Source organism: Parambassis ranga, chromosome 3 (genome assembly GCF_900634625.1).
Source record: "Parambassis ranga chromosome 3, fParRan2.1, whole genome shotgun sequence".
Classification (NCBI taxonomy): domain Eukaryota; kingdom Metazoa; phylum Chordata; class Actinopteri; family Ambassidae; genus Parambassis; species Parambassis ranga.
Window position 1 is genome coordinate 18,219,056 of NC_041024.1, and position 22,810 is coordinate 18,241,865.

The 22,810-nt window shown below is 41.0% G+C and overlaps 1 protein-coding gene across 1 annotated transcript in view; it reads right to left on the bottom strand.

The window, feature by feature from the left end:
• Nucleotides 1-2,420: 2,420 nt before the first annotated feature.
• insyn1 (inhibitory synaptic factor 1) overlaps nt 2,421-22,810 on the bottom strand; it is a 35,038-nt gene continuing 14,648 nt past the window's right edge. The window contains exon 2 of the mRNA XM_028402343.1: nt 2,421-3,366. Coding sequence (XP_028258144.1) covers nt 2,548-3,366 — 819 coding nt within the window. The 3' untranslated portion in view covers nt 2,421-2,547. The remainder of the gene's footprint in view (nt 3,367-22,810) is intronic.

Genomic DNA, 22,810 nt, shown 5'->3' on the forward strand with positions numbered 1-22,810 from the left:
GATGATTTGGCATCAGTGTGCTCAGGTTTTCATAACCTTTGGATGCCTCCCATCCTTGTCCTACAGAGAATTGAGGACAAAGCTCTGCCCTATTAGAGATGAATAATGAGCCTGTTGGCAAAAGAGACATTGCTAATATTTTGTCCAAATATCTCAAATCTGTCCCCAATGATAATGTATTCTATACCAGTGCCAAACAGCTCTATATTTGAAGAGAAGATTTCATCGCAGAAATCTAAAAAAGTGGAGAAATCCTCACATTGCGATGTCTGATGGGTGTATAGGCATCACAATAAGGGCTTAGTTTGTTTTCCTGTAATTGATGCTTTGTCTGTGTGGCAGCATAGCTTTGTTTGTTTATGCTAATGGCTATGATGACCTGTTGGTCCCCAATCTAGCAGAGAAATGGCAGCCAATGCTTTGGGGAGTGAGCCATTGATCTCTCTTCAGTGCCTCTTTCTTCACAGGTACTTGGGATTAACTGAGCCACAGCAAGACAAAAGAAAACATTATAAAACCAGGACAAACTCCTGATCTATGCATGTATAGCACATCAGCCTTAGGCTAGTTAATGCTTGTGTGGCTTCTACCAATCTGCCCGGCATACAAGTGCTCAGTCTGCTTTCCTTATATCGAGCTCTTGAGGCTTGATGCTGCCTAAACAGCACAGCTGTAATTCCCCTAAGCAGTTCACAGTGCAATAACTGTTATGCAGAAGAACACAAACAAAGACAAAAACAGGAGCCGTTATGGATGTGCCTCTCCAGCACACCTAATAATCTACAGCGTTGCAGGGGCTACTTGTACTAACATAAAGCAGTGTAGACAGAGTGCCACGGCTGGTACGGGAACCACTCCAGTAACTGTCAAGAGAATCAGCCTGGAATCATAACCATGCTTACTTTTAGCCATAATCTAAACAAATATTGCATGGCTTAGTAGAGTGGACAGTTTATTAAAAGAGTCACCATGGTAGCCACCATAGTAGTGGGAATGTTTTGCCTTGTTAAATGTGTTTAATACTATGAAAGTGTGTGTTTTAACCTAACCTGCACCCCATTTTTAACACCAGTCCCTAACCTGTTGTTTTTAATGACTTAAACAATTGGCCATAGTGGTCTTATGATCAGAAGACGTCAGCCTATATAACAGTTTGTGTCTTTTGATGTAGTAACTAAGCCTATGTAATTATTTTGTCTTGACGACTGTAAGAAGCTATGACTGTCTCTGGTCAGATCCGCATTGGGTGCAGATGAGGCACAAAGGTCAGCTTCATGGGAGTCAGCAAGGACTTTACTCTTTAAGACTGCAGCATTGAACTTTTTCTTTTCAAACTGGAAAACACATTGAGGGTGAGGGCACCAGGCTCACAAAGCTGTTCCCCAGGGAAGAATATTGCTCTGTAGAAAAAAATCTTTGAACGGGAACACTTTCTCCTTTCACCATCAGCTCTCACTCTTGGATGCACATTTTTTGAAATGTCAGTTCTTTAGGGCAACACTTCTAATTTTTGTTCTGCTCAGTGTAAGTAAATAGATCTGACTGTGAGTTTTTGTTCACAGATCCCAGGAGAGTGGCATGCATGCTCAGCAGAGAGACCTCTCACTGCAACCTCCCTCTAACATATTGATCAGGAATGGCTGTTGGCGTTAGTGCTGTGAATAAAATGCTGCTCTGCTGAGTTCAATTCCCCACTGGGCAACAGAATGAAGAGACAAAACCTTTAGCACTTTTTTTGTGGATTGCTATTTAGCCCACATCCCAAACCTAATGACGTCACAGGCAGGCACAGAGGAGGAGAGAAATTGGAAATGTCACTTATGTGGACCACACCATCTGAATTGACTTTATATATCTGTTTTCTACCTGCCACTCACATGTTTCAGCGTCTGCAGCAGAGCAAAAACAGATCTCAATGAGATGTTTTATAAAATCAAGGGCAAGTAAATAGTGTTGTTTTCTGGCTCTGTGCTCAGAGTGTTGACATCAAAGAGAGGAATAGGCTTGACATGTGCATCTACGTACATTTCCCTGCTGAAAGCAATAATCCCTTTGACATTTGAAATTACTGGAACATGAAAAAAGACAATGTTTATACAGATTCAGGGTACAGAATGAGCAATGTTTTGTATCCACATTATAGGAACAAGCATTTTTTTCCCCTCTTGGGATTTGTATCATTGTATGATGAGGGAAAGGACCTCTTCATACTTCTCATACTTTTAGCACTTAAAATGTTCTGGTAAAAATGATTGCTTTGTAATCTCTATCATTGTTTCATTATGTATACGGAGTCCATTCAGTGTATCTTTTAATGTTAGAACAGGCACTAACCTTTTGGTCCACCAGTACATTTCATCTTAATGACCTTTGTATCATTGTGTTTTCCCTGAGCCTCGGAATGACTTTAGGTAGTCGAGTGATTTCCCATATATCATTTATTTATTTAGTAATTAATTTATTTGTGTATTAATCTATGAGCTATGTATTTAATATTAAATAATGCACAGTCCTCTTCATGAGATTTATGATAAACTTCGGGCTCTCTCAGTGGTCCTTTGTTTTCTGTTTGGTTGGAATATAGGGCAGTACAGTTTGGGTGCTCTTATCAGAGACAGTTTGTGTGCTGCTATTTCGTAACAGTTTTTTGCGGCAGCCGGGGTTTAAGAGACCTTTCCTGGGTAGTGTGTGAGCTCCCATCGACCCCTTGACTGGCGAGGGGACGTAGGAAGGGTCCAGACAGTTATGGAGGAGTGAGTGCTCAGAGGAAGAACGTTTAGGGGCGATTGAGCCAACCATGAGGCTGGGCTCAGTATCACTTTCTGGTGTAGCACAGCCACTCTTGTCCTCTTGTAACTCCTCTTGCTCCTCCTCATCGTCATCATCACAGCACAATGCATGGTACAGGATTTTGTCACTAAAGCGGACTCTTTCTCTTGTGCCGGAGGTACGGGAGGTCTTGTGGCTGTGCGTGGAGCTGCTGGCCTCCTCGCTGGATGAATCTGGAGTAATAATGCGTGGCCCATTCGGGATGGGAAGCCCGCCATTCATCTGGGAGTAGACGGAGGCAGTGGTGGGGGGCGGGGTGGGGGTTTGCGTCTGGGTGGGAATGGTCCCGCGGCCCAGCTCCTGGCGTGGCTCCCCTGGTTGCTCGCTAGACCTGCGGGCGGCAGCGCCAGCAGCCTCCAGGTAACTGCAGAACTCCCAGCTGTCAGAAAGCACATCTGCATTGAGGAAGTCCAGTCTGAAGGCTTCTCCCAAACCCCGCTCGCTGCTGGACGTACTGCTGGCTGTGGCCACTGTCCAGTCATCTGGCTCCAGGTCAAAATCAAAGTCAGACGTTAGTTTATCGATTTCACCCACCACCTGTAATAAAGAAGGGAAAACACAAGAGAGAAGAACTGATAAGATGCCACAGAAGTGCAAAATATCTTTCTCAGGTTTGGGATTTAAACCATACTAGCAAGCACACACACTTAATTTTTGCATCTTAACACCTGTACTGGCACTTCAAAATAAAGTGTTTACGCTCAATCAACGGTTCCTTATTACTCGTTTTTGTGCATTTTCAGAAGCCCAATGCACTTTGAAGAACAGAAATAGACTAGAAAGTTTTAATATGAAACTCGCTTCACTAGAAGTCTCTGACAGTTCTTCAATACTACATTACATGAGATTTCCAGATACTTTACATCCCACTGATTTCCCCCCCATGGGCAAGTTTAGCTACAGCCAAGATTGATTCACAGCTCCTAATAGATCTGTGTGCGCCTTTACAACTTGCTATTTTCATCTATAAATCCTTAATTGTTTGTTCATGGTTTTGAAATTATTTTTAGTTCCTGCAAGGCCTCCTGTGGACAGGTGTTGTAAATAAGCTTTATGCTACAATCAAGACAAAATTAAATATCCACCAGAATGGAGTTTTAACAGAGAAGTGAGGAACATGGAAGGGGGGAAGCTGATTGCTTTTGTCTTTATGTTGTAGCCACCAAGATCGTTCAGCCCCTCACAGACCTGTCCGTCTGTAGAATGAACCCTTTCTGGTGCTTGTGATGCTTGTACTTGCTGTTGCTTGCTGTTTATTTAATTCCAGTGCTATTGTAATGCCCATGTCAAACAAAAAAAAAAGCTTAAATGTTCACCTGCTGCATGGAAATGTATCACGTAAAAGCATTTCACTTATTGTTACCTCAAAATTAACCTCAATGTTTCTGTCATCAGCAGCCACGGCGTTGAGTGACTGATGAATTGAAAGCACTTCAGCTGAAATCATGCTGTTGTGCTGACAAAACCTAAAATCCAAGCCCTCTATACTTGACATTTTAACACCTTCAATCAGCATGTTCTGCTCTCACCAACAATCTATTGTAAAATGAAAACACTCGGCATTCGTGTAGCTTGTAAATGATACATTTCCCCAAACTATTCAGCAATTAAGCACAGTGTTTTTAACTCCAAAAAGTTTGTCAGAATGTGTGCGTATGTTTTAGCAGCATAATTGGAGCTGAGTAGCAGAGAAAGTAGTTTTACCCTGAGATTTGTGGAACATGATCCTTTTTTTTTACCTCCCCAGCCTCTGTAATTATTTGCCAGTGTTTGCTTCTTTTTGGCTCTTCTGGGTACAAAATAAGATTAGTGTGTATCAACAACTCAAAGTATTATCCCTGCATGAAGATTTATAACCCAAATTCCTTCTTTGTCCAACTTTCACTTGCTGCACACATGCTGATAAAGTAGTATAGAGAACTCTTCTGCTCAGGAAAAGATCAGGAGAAAACCTGGCAGCTGACATCTGAGTGCTTGACAAACCTTTGCGGATATCTCAATGTGATGATGAGCTAACATAAATTTGTTCTCTCAGTCACTGAATCTAAAATGAGAATACTGATTTACAAATTTAAGATGGAATAAATGTTCCATCTAAATTCAGCCTGACTAGATGTTTTTACTCATCTCACCAGCATGCTGTTAAGTTAAACCACCTGCATTTAAATCTGGCTGTATACCTCTGCCGGCACGGTATTGGCTCATCTGTCAATGAGCTTCTCTGCAGATCTGCCAGTTGTGGCATCGTACACCTCATGAGTACCTGGATCGTGCTTCTCTATTGGCAGACTGCCCGGAGGGAATTCGGCTGTATGAATCCTCTAATCCTTGAATTACTCAACCTGTTTGCTGTGTGATTTGCAGACTTTTACTCACAGAGCTGTTAATGTAAGATGTTTCTCAGAGCCGGAGGAGTCTGAGTAGCTTTGTTTACTTAATTACACCACTTAATTTAATCAGTGTGTTAAAAAAATTATCCTATCAGATGTGTTTCACAGCCCTGTCATTACACCAAAACAGACTATTGGCTGCAGTAGGCAGCAAGTCATTTTTTTTAATGAATATTGACATTGAATAAAAAGCCCAATATTATTGAAAAATTGGTAATAGTGGTCCACAATGCCAAACACACTTTAACAATAAAAGCTATGACAATTTGAGCATCCTACATTTTTGGGTGCTATTTTTGGGGTTGGCACTAATGCAGTCTGGCAGCTGTGAAAATTGGGTTTCCAGTGGTTAATGTTCATCACCCATCCAGATATATGCTGTAGCTGCTTTACAGGTCACAGAGGATTGGAGCCCCTACTATCATCACCATTACCTTTTCCTGAATCAAGTAATACTGCTGCCTAAATCTAGCCATGCAATGACTGAAAACACAAAATAATAAAAAAAACAACAAAACAAAACAACAAAAACAGGAAAATACTGGACATCTGCTGAATGTAGCTGCACTTTTGCAGCACATCATGACCCCGATGATTATCTATTTTAAAATGCATCCTTGCCTGCTTCAACTGCCGGTTAGCCTGACCCCATCCCCTGCAGTACATAGGCTAATTTAGTTTGATAACTGTCTCAGCTCCAAGGGTCTGCTCAGCCTTTCTAGGTCATAATACAGCACATGCTCAATGCAGAAGCAATGAACCCTAGTCTTTCAAGACTAGGCTTTCTCTTCCAGTCAGAGAATGTATGATGAAGAAACTATGAGGTGAACTGGATAAGGAGATTGCTTTAGCACAAAAGATGAATGAACACATCAGTAGCAAATCATGCACACAATGTGTCTGAAATAGAAAACGCATAGAGTCAAAAATAGAAGACAAAAGTAATTAAGACACTTTACTGTGAAACATTTAATAAAGAAGCCCTATCACATTCTACTGTGTGTCTCTCTGAAATTATACATGTCTGATGGATCCCAAATAAGCCAGAATAATCAAACAGCTGAGTGAGAGGTTAATGTTCGCCAGATAGCTGCTGCAGTAGCCTCTAATAATGTGTGAAACATTGGCCCACTGGCTAAATACTGGTTAATAAAGCTAATTATTTTTGAATTCCCTGTTAAATCCAGGATATGCAGCTTGACGCAGAGATAAACCTCTGGAGTCAGGCTGTGTATCCCCCGCAGACTTTATGGCACTATCACTCTACAAAGTTTATGACGCAGTGATGGCATATCCTTGTGACTGAAAAGACTCCATTTGCAACACGGTTAAGCAGTAATGTATAGTAGCTTGGATATAAGTGCTGGGGATTTGAATTTAACTTCAGTCTTTAATTTTCTCTCAATGCGCTCGCTGACAACTTCACTTACTTCCTTTACTGTAAATGGTGTCTGTGGGAGCTACTAAAAGTGCAATGATGACTGTAACAATATCTATGATTTTCTGTGAGTGAACAGTGAGCACACAAATGACTGTGTGCAAGCGTTTTTTTCAATATTATTTTAAAGCATGAACTGTGCTCTATAGATGAAGGATTATACGGAGCAATAAGAGGCTTTGTAATTTTTTTTTATTTTTTCTGTTTCACTGCACACTGTCAGCCAGCAGCCACATGTCAACTGTGGTCGCAGCATCTGATCAACAGAGTTGAGTCATTTCAGAGCTCTCAGAGGTGCTTTAAAAGAGAGGCTGCCTCTGCAGCATCAGGCGAGGGTTTATTACTGTACCTCAACACCTGTCTGACATGATTGGGCTGGGTAATTGAGGGTCAGAGTGAGAGAGGGCACTTGAAGGCTTGTCTATGACAGAAAGGCAGAGTGATGGAAAAGACAGACAAAGATAATATAACCCAGAGTGATGGTCAGTAATGTAAAAACTATTGAAGAGCCTCCTCTCAGGTAGAGTGGTGATTTGGGAAATAGATTCAGTACTGTCCACCATCATTACAAGAGTCCTTTTCACTAATATTCAGTTCCACCTGGTATCATGACTTATTTATTGTGAGGAGGTACCTGTTTCTTTTCCCACAAGTGACTCCCTTCTCTCTATTGCTAATTGAAAATGTACCAAAACATTATTAGTTCAAAAACATATTAAGTACAAAAATGTTTATTAGAAAAACACAGCCAAAAGTGAAAATGTAGGTGTGAAATGTTTGAATCTTTCAACAGATTTGGTTTAAGTTTAATGGATTTATCTTGTTTTGAACTGCATTGATGGGCTTTTGTTTAAAAAAAAATTCTGTTAGTTTTCTAGTAAACAGATGGAAATTGCCATCATTACAAGTTATTAAAGTGCATCTTTAACACGTTTCTAATAATCCTAGTGGAAAAGTGTATCATGTTTTTTTTTTCACATGCTGTATTACATATTCTAGTATTTACCAGCGAAGAAAAACAGCTCTGAAATGTGGCATCTGTAGTGATGTAGTTTGTACATATGTAAAAAATAAATTAGGTGTGAGTTACAAAAATAAATAAGACATAACACCCTCACTGGGTTCATTTAAAATGCACGTTGTATGACTGAATTTGTTGTGGATCACTTCATTACGCTGTGTTCAAGTGGCCTCTCTCCATCTGTTCCTGTGCCACCCGTTCTTCCAGGAGTCATTTTCAGAGTAGGCTCAGAGAAGTTTGCAGTGCTTGTTCGTTAATTATGCAGCATCCAGCATCTAGCATGGCTTTGCTTCTTTTCATGGGTAAATCTGAAATGTTCAGTGGAGCCATTTAAACAGATTTAAGTGTTATTTCTCTCTCAACATGCCACAATAGATTTCCAGCCTGCCCCTGTGCAGCACTTAAAGCGCTGGAAGCGTAATGTCAGTTAGGAAGTCTCAGCAATTATCAAAATGGCCTTGCATGCTGGCTTTGTAAGTAAAGCATTCACAAATATTGTTTAATGCTGTTTGCTCCTGCAGTTTTGCAGCTTCTCTTCACTTTGCACCCTAACCTTATTTCCCCTCAATTTAATTCTCCTCAGGAGGAGGAGAGGGGGCATCCAAGCCACTCACATTGTAGTGATATGGTTTATCTTATCCCCCAGAAGCTAATTTATCATCCCTGACTTACTCTGAAAGGACATATTTACTGGATTCACTAGAAAAATTGTCCAGTGACTTGTAAACATGTGCAATCTTTTCCAGACATCTTATTCACTATTGGGTGAAACAGCATTTCGGGTGCGTTATGAATTTTGTTATGTACTTAACATTACCCATGTGGATGCCAATAGCATGTGCAGTATTCCTTCGTCAACCGCAGGTATGGACCGCATTACATGAAACCTCAGGGGAGACTTGTGAAAGTGGAAGCAGGTGGCAGGTGTTCTGCTGTTCAGACAAATGCATGCTGCATTATTTTTTCGTATACACATGCATGCATGTATGCATGTATAAGTGCATATTGTCAAATGCGTGCTTCATAACGTGTTTGAAAGGTCTGTTTTTACCCAAACCTTATTTTTCTTTAAATATGACCAAGTAGCTATAGTGTACACCACTACTGTTGTTTTTGTAGATTCAGTTCTGCAGCTACATGTGTTACTGTTTTCACTCTGATGGGACATTCTGCTTTGGGACCTACTTCTCAATATGATTCTGTAGCAGTGTCAGCAAGGCTGCCTCCTGTATGCTTTTAGTATTAGTCGAGTATATTCAGTCTGTTTGGGATTGGTCTGCAGTTGACTGTGCAGAGGTCCAGGGAGTCACTGGCTGGGAGACGATACCAATGAGCCAAGGAAACCTGTTTTAGGTCAGGCCATCTTGATTGGTGAGATGCGTTGCATGGTGTTGGCACAGGGATGAAGTGTCCTTTGAAGTGTTCGCTGGAAGCATTTTGTGTAATTATCCTGTCATGAGAAGGGCTATAAGCCTGAGACTTCATTAGGCACAGGCTTCCTGCTTTTTCATCTTTTCTCAAAAAACACTCATCTTTATGGAGGCCTTAAAGTGCTAAACAACGCTGTGATGAGTGTCGGGCCAATACCTCCTGACAACTCACTAATCAAAAGCATCATTACAAACTTCACTGCATAATGGGCCTCATTTATTCCTCTGGGGCTTTAGAAGAGGTGGGCTTTTGCAAGTCCTTGAGGCCAAAAAATCAACCACTTCCTTAGCCAAATTTAGGTCATTAGAATGGACTCATAGATTTGCTATATGGCAAATTTGGAAGGTTTATACTATCATCCTAGAGAGGTTATGGGTTGTACAATCAGTGAAAAAGAAAGATGGGAACTCTGTCTTCCAACAACAGGGAGGCAGCAGATGCAGCATGTGTCAGAGCTGGCAGAGCACACTGATCATTTATTGAGGTTCTCCTTCATTGCTTCTATCCGTGTTGAGAGGCCTAGTGCCGGTAATGACCAGAAAAAAAGATGGTAGGGCCACGCTACGGGGCTCCTCAGTCTGTCTGCTTCTCAGAGATAGCAGGCGGATTAGGCTTGTGTACTGTCAGGTCATGGTTGTCACATGTGGAGGAAAAGAGGCGCATGTGAGTGCAGCCAGGCCACATTGACCCATTTTAATGACTCAGTAGAATTTTCATTAACAAGACAGTGTCTTTCTGAGAAGGTCTAAAGTGATTGTAGTTTGTCAGAGTGCGGTGAACGTGTGTTTGTGTGTTTGTGTGTGTTTCAGTTGAGGGTTGAAGGGTAAATGTTGTTGACCTGTACTGGAAAAAGGGGAGACTCTCTCAGGCAGTGTAGAGAATACAACACCACAGGAGCTGGCTCAGCCCAATCCAGCAGTAAATCCCTCACCCTGATACTTCACATTGCCAGTTTGTCTACAGGCCAAACCAGTAAGCAGATAAGCAGCAAGTGTATCCTGAAGATACTCAGTGCAGCTCTATGGCTGCTGGGTTATCTCATTTTGTGGCAATGACTAATCATAATTTCTATGTTGGAAAATATATCAAAATTTACTGTAGTACAGTTGATTTGATTTGCTATAATAACATGATTCTTCCTGTGGCAGCAGAATTATGTAAACATGTTAATAAACATGCTAATAATAATAATATCAGCACAATATAAACACATTTTTTTCAGGCTGTCAATGCCTGTTTGCATCTGATGCTTTGTGTAGTGAAGCAAACAGTTTATGTTGACTGAAAATTAAATATATATACATCTCATTTCCGACTGAATTAATGCATTGGAATAATTGGTTTGGGTGCGTCTTGGAGTTTGAGTTGTTTATTGACCCTGATACAGTATATACAAGCAAGTAGTTCTTCAAGCTGTAAATCAACTGAGGAAGGTGTGTTGCCCCAATAGCTTTTACAGAATGTATTTTACTTTACGCGGATGTCCTCATGTGTACTGTGATTTCATTAAGTGGCCAACATCAATAGTGAGGACTATAGAAATAAATGGATAGACCGATGAAGGGTCAGTCAAGACTGATTGGCAGGAAAGTCAACCACCCGAATTTTTACATTTAGGTTTTAGGATTTCATTGTCAGCTTTGTTCCACTTTCTAAAAGGAACATATGAATATGTTTAAAAAAAATACCATACTACTAAAACCTGACGTGCACAGTCAGGCACATATACATCAATATTGGTGTCTTTATCACAGTAGGGATGAAACTACTAGTGACCCACTGAGCAAAATATTTAGTTTACCAGTTCTTCAGTTAATAAGTACGAGTTCTGTACATGGTTATGTGAGAAATTATCCATGTCAAAAATTGCCACACAAAGGCTATCACCTGCTATGTTTTTGTAATTAAAATCTTTTTTTTCAGATTAATATCACAGCCTGTCTTGCTGGGCTAAGGGAAGATGATGTTAACTAACCATAGTGTTGGCAGTGACACTGTACTAGGTGTTATTTCACAAATCCAGGGGTGTAAATGGAATTGCACGTGTCCAAAAATCTAACAACCCTAAGTTGCCAAAAAGTACCCTGAGGGCAAAGTCTTTTATTTTATCTTATTTGTATTAGACAACATTTTCTTACATGTTTTCCCTACAAGTGTTTGCAATCAGATCGATCAGCCCTGTGATGAAGAAGAAAGGAGACATGAATGTTGTATATGTGGGATTGATCTGAATGTGTTACACTGACCGCTTGTGTTTTCAGTTACTGCCTCACATGTCAACAGTTGCTGCTAACATTTTGATATAACTGCTTTTAGTGAGTAAAGGCTTTACAGATACCTTCTTTATTGATGTGTGTAGTATGTGGAGTTTCAACAAAGGTTCGGAATGTATATTTTCATTATCATCAATAGACAGCACGAGCGTGTCCTTAATCATCACAGTCATTGGGGCCTTTCTAAAACTCCCATGCTGTTTTTGTTCTAATCCCTCCAAGTTGTTTGGCAAAGTTAAGGCAACTCTAAGTTTGTAAAGAAGAGTAATGGTTGAGATCCACTGAAACTGATTGTTCTGCTGGTAGGCGACACAGTGTGAAACTTTGTTACTTATTCTCTCCAAATTCCTTCTTTAGACATTTTGAAGGTATAACAACTTTATACTACTTGAACATTTGCTGTGTACAGAGGGGAGTCATTACTTCCATAACCTCAAAGGGACACTTGTCAGGAAAACAGAGGTTGTTTCAGGCCCTGTGCTGTCAGTTTGCAGACAGTAGCTGCATGAAATATAGTGTGTGCACTAGTGTGCAATAAACATATGCAGAGTGTAACAATACTTAGGACAAAGCTATTGGCCATTTTGCAGAAATACTATTACCTTGTCAAGACATGGTATCTAAACCATTCAACATCCTGTACAGGCCACATCTGTGGCTGTCCTCTGTGTAATGTACTACATATTGAATATTATGAATCATCTGCTGCATTTCATCCATGTGTCAACCATGAATCTTCGGGGCCTGGATGTAACTTTTTTGCACTGCTTTTCTTTGCATGATCTGTTCTCTCAAATGATTCAGTAGCATCTAAAACAACCAATAAGCGCAAGTAAGACATATCCATCAACAACATGTCAGCTACAGAATCCATAAATCCTGCGCTAGTGCCTGGCTGAAAAGCTAACAAACATGCAGTTGACACAGGGACCTGTGTTTCCATTGCACTCTGTGTGCTCAGTGTTAATGGTTAATTAGCTGGCACTCTGAAAAATATTTTTTTTTATTGACCAGTAATTAATGTTTACTACTAATCATGTGCCACAACATATGGCTGCTTTTAATTGCATGTTACACTAAGATTTCTGTTGTATGTTTACCTGTAAATGAAGGCAATTGACATGAGTCAACAGGAAATCTAATATTAATAATAATCCTGGCCAACACCGTTGTAAACACTGTAGTGATCACACCATGCTGAAATCAAGTGTGAAAACCTAGCTAAGATATGATTCATGAAAGGTCTTAAAAGATTACATGCAGTGCGCAAATGTCAGAGTCCAGGTTTCAGGCACTTGTGCCATTTTTCATGTTGGTTAAACTTGGGTTAGTTTTCATTGCTGCTCATTGTTGGCAGGCCACGGCTTTGGAGCAGCTGTCTGGGGCCAAGAGAGCAGCAGCTAACCCTACTATTAATACAAGGCTTGCAATCAATATGCCACTGGCATTTCTAGGTTTCCTTGGCCTGCAGTGCTTATCTAAATGGGAGAGTGCTCCCATTTTCTTTTATTGTGTGAACACATATATCATTACCCAACAAATATAGTGGGCTCTACCACAGTGCAGTGAAAACACAGAGGCTCCATAAAGAAAAACCTTCATGCAATTTATTTTTATTTCAACCTCCTTCCTGTAACTTTACAGCACTGATGGTAAACCTCAGAAATACCAAACTGCTGTTTCATTTATGTCCCGTTGACTTTGTCTTTCAAATACACTTTGGCTGGCTGGTATTTGCAGCAGTACATTTCCTCATGAACCGTACTGCAGCAGTGTGCTGTGCATTAGAGAGCACAGATTTCTGTGGAGACGCATTTTCCTGCTCACCTGGAATAATCTTGAAATGTTACACACTTAGTCACATAATGCATTTTCCCAGGTACTTGTGATGAGATCTGTATGTCATAGACAGCCTTGAAATTTTGTTTAATAATTTGCTGGCCATAGAGAAACATGTTTGTCAGTCCACTGAGGTCCTCTACCACATATAAACCATGTTTCCCACCAAACACAACTGACAAAGCTGCTTGGAGGAGCAGCAAAACGTCTTCAAGAAAATTCAAGTCCAGTTGCCTCGCTTCAACCTTCTGAATGTCAGTCCGCTGTTGCACTGTGTCGACCATGCTGTTAGGTAATGTGACTTGCTTTACTACTGTTGTGGGCAGTGAACGTTACACAGCTTGATGATATGTGTATTCTTAGATATCTCATTTCACACAGTCGCTACAATAAACACTTGCTTGTGGCCACTCTGACAGCCTGAACAGATCTCCTCTGACCTCTCATCAACAAAGCTTTTTCACCCTCAGGCCTTTAAGTGTGACTCACTGTCTGGAGGAGTGAGTTGTTTAAAACTACCACTGCATTTTACCTTCCCACAGTAACTGATATGGTATCATAGGGTTCCATTTCCAGTGATGCGTTATCCAGAGGTGTTACTGACATGTTAAGTTGCACTTACATTTTTAAAAAAATGAAACAAGAATTTTCCCTTATACAAACACAACCTAATTCTGTACATAATCACTTCCACAGTAAATGTTTGATCTTTCATAACAGCATTAATTCAATTGAGTTTCTCCTGAGCTGCAGAGCCACGGTGAGAACCCTAAGTGATGAAGACATACAGTACAAACCTATGGCTGCACTATTTAAAAAATAGATAATAATTGCAGATTAAATTTGTGTTCTTGTAAAATGTTTGTTTGAGCTCTTACGCCCAAATGAGTTTTATTTGGTATGGTGCTAGCACTTATGAACCAGAAAATGTGCCCATATCTCTGTGAAATCACCCTGGCTCCTGTGACTGTGTTCACAGTGTTGGACTCACACTCACACAGTGGAGCTGAGCAAAGATTGCTCTCTTGAATACAAGTAGAGTCTCGACTTGTACAGTGTTTTATAATAGAACTGTTCACATGCACCTCATTGTGATCATGATATAAGTGACGTAGTCATATGCAAAATAGTTAAGGGTAGCTGCTTCAACAAATGTTAAAATGTGATGCTTAGTAGGAGTGTATGGTTTTCTTACTGTCCATATGTTACAGACATCTCACAATCTTCAGTTATTACTATCTGTAGAAAGAACTCGATGCACAAAGGGTCATGACACCTACACATATCATGATGGGAAGTGAAATCACTGTTCTTGATTGATGGCTAGCTCCCCTCCCTCCCCACCACTGTGCTGAAGTAGGCCACAGATATTGGCATGACTCGCTCTCCTACTTCTTTCTCTCAAAACAATTTGTCATTGCTTCCAGGGTTCTGCCATTTCTATCTGTGACAATCTGTAGGGCAGTCGCCTCAGAGAGTGACAAAACCTGTCAGTGTGCGTCACTTTCACTCTCTCACCGGCAAGCGGCAGGACATCTTTGAGTCGGCAGCACCTTTATCAGATATGGCAGTTCCTAAAGCTCTGCCTATAACAGCAGGCAAGTTGCAGGAGAAGGAGTTGGTGACTTTACAGAGACCTATTTGCAAACAAAATCACTGGGAGACATTTCCCACAAGGCACCATCTGGCTGCCACATATACCTGCCTCCATCACTCCCTCGCCATCAACAGCTTCTCTATTTATAGACACTCTCCTGTCCACACACCCACACATTGCATTTTGTAAAACAGCAACCAAAATCTAGCAAAAGCAGGAGAATCTGGTTCAGGCAATCAGTCATCACAATGACAGATGTCAACACATCCCCCTCCCTCTGCACCCTGCATAATGTGTGGATAACATCTTCTTAACGGTCTGACATCGCTAACAATAGAAATGAACATCAGTCGGCTCCTTGCCAGACCTTGCGGAGATAGCGAGTCTAGAAATGACCTTCCTTGTCATTATCTGAACTCTTCTCCTATTTTTAGCTTGGCTGTGTTAGAGTAAGTTGTGAGGTGAGCTATGAAATAGAGAGAGGCAGCTAAAGTTACGGAGGGTGGTGGGGGTAATTTAGCCATTGTGTATCTGGTGGTTGATACCAGCAGAATTTGTGATGATTTTGGAAGTCAGCTGTCAACCATCATCGGGCTATCACAGATATCAATAAAGCAATTAGTGTCTCCTCTGTGAGAGGAGCTGGCTGAATTCTGATCATTGGTATTATGTTATTGAACGTGCGCTCCCCAGCGAGGGAATGATATTGAGAGCACTAACAGAGAACACAGACGTGCACTTGCAAGCTTGCCAGACATTTGCTGCATTTTGATAAGGTCCACAGTGACTGTATTTTGAATGCTATAAGAACCCTTACAGCAATGTGCTTACTTTGATTGCGATGCTGAAATGTCACATATAATTAAACTTAAGCGACCAAGGAGTACAAAACACTGCTTGACTAATAGATGTTCTCTCTGCATCCAAACACAGTTTCTCCTGTATTTATTTAACATATCCTGTTTCTATTTATTCATATTCTAAGACTTTATTCATTTCAGAGCAAGAATAAACTTTAACAAAATTCTAATGTAAAATGCAGCCTTTGAATGTGAATTTAGTCATCAAAATCCAGATGTTCTGGCACGGTTCCCCATTATGAAGCCGCAACAGCTTCCCCCTTTCCCTCTCTCTTGCTCTCTCTCGCTCTCTTTCTCTGTTTTTGGAAGGATTTCATCAGGCATCTCATTGGGAGAACAGTTAGTCAATGCGCATGGATCAGCTCCTTTAATTACATATTGAAATATCACACATAAGCTCAAAAACGTATTGATTACTTGCCTGAAATCTGCAAAGAATACATATATGTTCTCCACAGAGCAGTATCACAGCACATTTTCCACCTAACAATTCTCTTGATTTGCGTTTTAATGTGTGTGTGTGTGTCTCCTGATAATTATAGGTTGCGGAGTTGGCAGGGAAACATGGTGGTGTGTGGAGAACTGCTACCTCAGTCACACAAGCCCTTCCGGCAAGAGAAGCTTGGTAAACAAATCTTACTAATAACAAAAAAAAATGTTTAACTAGGGCGGTATTTTATTGCACTATTGATATTGTTCAACTTAGTGGACACAGTTTTGAACGCTCTTGTCTTCCTTGTAGAAGAGAGGGTTTTATTGTGTCCAAACAAAGGTATACATGGGACCTTCTTTGGTCATTTGCAAAACCCTATTTTGGCTTATTTGTGTTTGACTAAGCTGAATGTCTTCCCAGTGACAGGGAAATAAATGCAACTATCTAGCTCTACAGTAGTGAAGATGTTATTTGAAAGTCAAGGAACGTAGTTCATTGCAACATGCATCATTCATACATCAGATATTTCTGCAGCATTCTGCTCTGATGTCTGGTCAGAAAATATACACAACACTGTGGGGTTCTCTGCATTGTCCAGGAACATTAAAAGGGCCAATTACGACAGACAAATAAGCGATGTACGGTGAAGGTGAAGGACAGTAGAGGCAATTTTCCATCCTTCTTCTCTCACTTCATCTTTTGCTTTCAGTCCACAAAAGTGGGCCTATTGTACTGCGCTGTTGACACAAATTGGAAAGAGTGAAGAATGGAGATGTATTGTTCTATGTAAAGCATATTCATCTTTTCAATAAAGTTGGCTTTGGCAGGGAAGAGAAAGTGTGAAGTCAGGCGCAGCATGTAATTAGCCGGTAGAGGTATGGTAGAGAGGCACCGTCGAGCCATCTGTGGGGAACATTTGTGAGCATCTCTCTTACTGCGCCTTTGTCGCTTCTTTGTGTTCACCTGGTTTCTCCCTGACCCTCTCCCCTATATACTCAGGCTGCCAGGAAATTGCATCCTCCAAAAATAATATAGTGCCTGTTTTCAAGCCTGCATGCAAAGCAACAACTGGTGATCGGCAAGGCGGCATCTGATGCAAGCTTTCCCCACATGGATGCATTTGAAAAGGTGCTTCATTATTATTCCATAATTCTGTGTCCATTCTTGAATATGGCACCAACCTACAAGTGCAAGTTCTTAGTTGGGCACTATTTTGACACCTTGTAGGGTTTCTCCCTCTCTCTCTCTCTCTGGCAGCTGAGTTTTGATTGATGACAACAAAAGGAGTGGTGAAATCTGAGGGCTGGATGGAGAGATAACTGACTGGCTGAGAATGACTCAGTCTGTAGCAGAGAGTCAGTATGCTGCAGCCTGAAGGAAGAGAGCGAGACAGCAGTGCAGGAGCGAGCCGGAGCGGGAAAGGGAGAAGGTATCACGGGGTAAATGAGGCCTTGCAGTTTGGTAGTGCACGTAGCTTCATCATCCTTGGCTCATGTTTGGGAAGCAAACATGACTGGCCTAATGTTGCTTTATTTGAAGAGAGAAACATCAAAGTCAGAGTGATGTGACCAAACACACAGCAGGGTCTCGCCAGCAGCATCCTATCTAATCAATCTACTGTGGGAGGACAGAAACACAGACACACATGCACACACACAAATAGACACTCACAATAGGTACCCACAAAACTACAGTGTGTGCACACACACACACACTGCCATGCTCACTGCCAAACCCATATCTCCTGGCAGATACTCATACACCCACACAAACACATGCATCAATCACTCACCCTTTTTTTCCCTTCTTAAATAAAAACACACTGTTATACACACACAACGGATACATATGCAGCACATGCCAAGTCAGACAGACTGCCAGGCTGGCTCATGTAACTTTGATCCTGATGGAAAACGGTGCTTATTTGGATGGCAGCATGCGCATCTGACCTCAGGGTTATGGGCGTTTTATTTATAGGACAACCAAAACCTTTAAAATGTGCATGGCAGCTCTGACTGCATCTCTGACATCATCATGCAGATTCCCTCTCGAGTGACCTTGGATTTTATGCGGTGAATCTACACAGATGGAGGGAATGTGCAAAATGATCAGGTCAGTCACGGCAAAGGAAAAAAATGCCACATCCCCACTTTTTTTTGTGGCTGTCATTTATGCATGTTTTTTTTGCTTTTTGGTCACAAGGTGATGGCTGCCAATAATGTTAGAGTGCCAGTAGGTGCAGTGTGGACACTAGCATTGGGGGCTTTGGCGTGCTCTCCCTCTTTAAATAGCCCTAGATCTAATCTGCAGACAGCAGCAGAGTTCTGACAGATCCTGCCTTGGTGCCTCCTCCCACTAGGTGACACATTCTTTATTTATTTTTCCTCTCCTCCGCTCTGGTATTCACTCCATGGAGCACTGGGCCCTCAAGCTATTGTCAGTTCTGTTCTCCATCCATGTCTGAAAAACCAAATGGATTTACAGGGTTTACTGTCAACCCCTCCCTTTTTTCTGGGCTTATGAATGCCGCACAGTCTTCTATTTCTATTCCTTTATTTCCATGCTATCCATCCCTTTATGATGACTGGGTCACTTTTTCTCATTGGGGCTGTTGTGGTAGTGGCTTTTCTTTGGTTAAACATATCTTTCACAGGTGACCTCAGTGTGACTTGAACTATGTATAACGTAGTGCAGCCTGAGTTCTATATATTATTTATTTTATGGGGTTTCCATGGAAGTCCTAATAGTTTCACATTTTAAAGTTCCCATTAAATGGCCAGCGGAGGGCTGTTTTTATGTGTTTCCTGTAAAAACAGGGATCAACGTAGGTCACCCAAGTATTCAGTTCTGACTGCTGTAGTTTAGAAAGAGATCAGAGAGGTAAAAATATGAGAGTTTCATTTCGAGCAAAAATATTTACACACTATTTTAAAATTGACATTTTTGGAATTTTGTTTTTGAAATTTTCATTTAGAAACTTGAAGATTTCGCTTGATAATACAACTTTACAACAAGTTTATTGCATGTTTTTTGTTACCTTAAAGCTTTGATTATTCTTAAGCAGAGCAGTTCATCTAAGTATGAAGATCATACTTGCCAATATAAATCTCCTGTCCCTCTCATTGAAAAGCTGCTGTCATTTTCCTAGTTCATTGTTAGTTGTACCACTGAAATGGCACTTCAGATGCACTACATGACTTCTGGCTTCATCAAACAGAGCGATCCAGACATTTAATCCATTGTGGATGTTGACTCTGCAAATTATACAGTTATTTCTGAAACCATATAGTGACTTCACATACCCCATGTGCAGGTTTTTCGACTGGTCTGCCAAGATTCTTTTCTATGTATATTTTTTTCCTTCAAAGGAAGAGGCCTCCATTCATAATTCCTGCTAAGTTTCACCTCATAGCTTAAGTGTTTAGGCACAAGTAACCACAGCACTATCTTAAGACTTCAAAGCTGTGGGATAATCCTAAGGCAGTAGTCTCATCATGTTGGTTTGCATAGACATTTCATGTTAATTTCAAACATACCACCACTCTTCATTCCATAGTGACACGCCTAGAAATTAGCTAATATGTAATGCTGCACCGTATCTTTGTAGTGCCATTCTACATTCTAGTGCAGGCAGTGTGAACTTTGCTGGGATGAAAAAGAAGAAAACAAGGAATATAGTTTTACTTTGTGCAATTGTGTGATGACATCCTGAAATCCATTTCTGTGAGATATTCTCTAGACCCTCCTTACTCCATGCACAATTAATTTGATACAAGCTAGAAGCATAAATCCTAGATGATTATGCTGTGTTCAGGACAACGGCAATGAATAGTTTCATCTTCTCAGGACTCAAGAACAGCAGGAGACGGGGAAATTAGTTTTGTTGTATTATGTAGATGCTGGCACATTCTGCAGCATCGACAGGATTTGGCTGTTGAGGTGTGTGCGTGTGTGTCGGGTAGGGGTTAAGATTATTAATAAGCATACCAATCTGCAGGTTTTTTTTCTTTCATTGTTTTTTTTCAACAGCAGGTGCTGATCTGTGGACAGAGTCTCTTAAGCAGTTTTTAATTGGGATATGAACGGAATTGTCACAAACCAACCCGCCCTTTCTCCACCAAGAACACAAGCACAATTAAAAGTGCAGTCGGTCAAGCTGGAAAGTGGCCAGCTGTTGTGGGTTAATAGATGGGTTTGGCCAGACGTCTCTGAGGTGACCGCTAGCTGGCAGCTTGCTGGATAAGGTTGCAGATTGTAAGTGGACATGTACTTTGCTTCCCTCTCTGTGCAGTTGTCACTGGAGATGATGAAGCACTCTGAATCTCCCTCCTTCTCCGTCTGCAGCTCCCTTGTCTCGTCCTTATTCTACCCTTCCTAACCCTTCTTTCTCTTGCCAAGGCCAAAGCAACTGCGCTGACATGTGGGTACCATCTTCCCCAACCCCCTGACTTTTGACCCTAGAGTGGAGTCTCTCATTCGGCTCAGGGGAGATCAAGGACTAGAAAAGTGCATGATATTAAGTGGGGGATGGGGGGTAGTGGGAGAGAGGCAGTAAAAGCCTTTGATAAACCTTGTCCCATCTTGCAGAAAAACAACACATGCCAACAGTGCTTACTTGGCACTGCCCTACTGTACTTATCAATGCACGTGCCCTCAAACCTGGAGTGAAATCAGTGCAGGCACTGGCGTGATCTGTTTTAAGCTGGAATGACATGAAATGGCATGCTAAAATATGTACACTAAATATTCACCCAGTGTGTCCTGGTTACAGCTATTTCTTATTTCAGCACTGCTCTGCTTAGTGGTTTCATTTGGCATCTGCTCTCATTTCCAGAGTTTAAAAAAAAATAGAGGGCAAGATGGGGGATGGTTTCTCTGTCGGCCACAAATGTTTCTCTAGATTTTTCCTGTCGTCTTTTGAGTAGAGCTTACTTAACAGTGTTGAATGCTGGTCAGAAAGGAGCACAGACATATTCCTCATAGTGAGGAAAGGTTCCCATGCAAGCACTTAACGCAGAATAAATTATCCATGTAGGACTGTATGTTATTAAAAACCAAAGATTAGACCATGCTATATTTGATTGACAGCTCTTTTTATAAGAGCTACCATTCATCATAGCAAAAGTCTGTTTTATTATGGGGAAAGTTTGTCTCCATCAGCAGTGACTGTAAATGGTAAACCAAAGGAGAAAAAAAGACTATATTCAGAAATATGATTGATCGAGAAACACAAAATGCTGATTTTTCCATCTGCAGCTCCAACTCTTTAATGATGTATGTGAATATACTGTACCTGCTCAATAATTCATGTAGTTAAACAAATGACTGTTTGGGCCTGAGAAGTACTCACTCTCTCTAATTCAAAATGGCAAGAAATCAGAGTACGCCAGCAGGGCAATAAATAACAGGTAATGTTTGCAGTGTCTCGGGTAGATCCCATCAAAATGCATATGAAATATTCATTTAATGGGTTACACTTTATTTGGATAGTCCGGTGGTGAAAATCCCATTAGGTGACTTTAATGTGTCACTAAAATGCTTTGGGTGTTTCAAAAGCTGTTCATAATTGTGTGAGAAGTAGTCAATATATCAGTTCAACTTATGGCTCAGGATACTACAGTAGTACAGTGTCATGAAAGCCTGAAAGCTTTAATGCAGTAGAAAAAGGAGGTGGAATACAAGAGTGGAGTCTCTTGCAGCTCTCTTTTTGGCTTGGCGCTGGCCTGATTAGTATTCTATCTGCAGCAGAGGACACTGGTCTAAATTTAACCAGTAAAAAAATAAGAAACTGGACTCAACCACTCTGAGAAAAGAGAGCTGACCAGACTGAGCTGATTCTACTCCGGCTAGGGTTTTCTTTTTTGTTTTGTTTTTTGCCATAATTCTGGCACTTGAGCCAACAATCCTATATCTGGGCTAGATTGGGTGCTTCTAATGACATGCCTCGGTGCTGTTGGCAGGGTGCTTCAGGCCCACATTTACACCACACAGCCTTACTAGTGTATTGCTGGGTTTCAGCTCAGAGATGGCTCATTAATAAATACTTACTCTCTCAAGTTGCATGGCATTAGGGAGGCACTTTAATTAGCGGTATGAATAATCATGGAAACATGTATCTCAAGAGCTCTCATATGCAGAGTTGATATTAACATGTGTAGTTCTACGTTTAACAGTTGGCTGCCAATGAAGGGATAAATAGCAATAAATAAAGTTTGATTGTAAGACGTCAGTGCAGCAGTAGCTTTTAGCTCATCATCTTTCCAGTGAACATGTCACTAAGTGTTCTCAGATAGGAAAGGCAAATCTCCCTGTAGTCCACCCAATTCATTAGCCTCCAGATACCCAGCACTGATCTCAAAAACTCACCACTCTGCTCAGAGTAATGAAAGTGGCAATAAATGGATAGCTTTGTGGGAAGCGTGAGAGAGTGGGAAAAAAAGGAAAGAGTGTCCATCTATCAATTAAATGACAGGGACCAGAGTGTGTGTGGTGAATTAAGAGAATCCGATGGCCTATTTTTTCCTCTCTCATTGGAAGTCATCAACACTAAATACAGATAAAGGCAAGAAATTCAATAAAGTATAAAATGGATGGAAAACACAGCCACTGGCTGCAACAAAAGTTTACAGCAGGTTTGTCATCTCAAAAATTCAGCACTTCTTCAAAATGATGTCTCACTATAAGAAGCGCGCCTTTCAT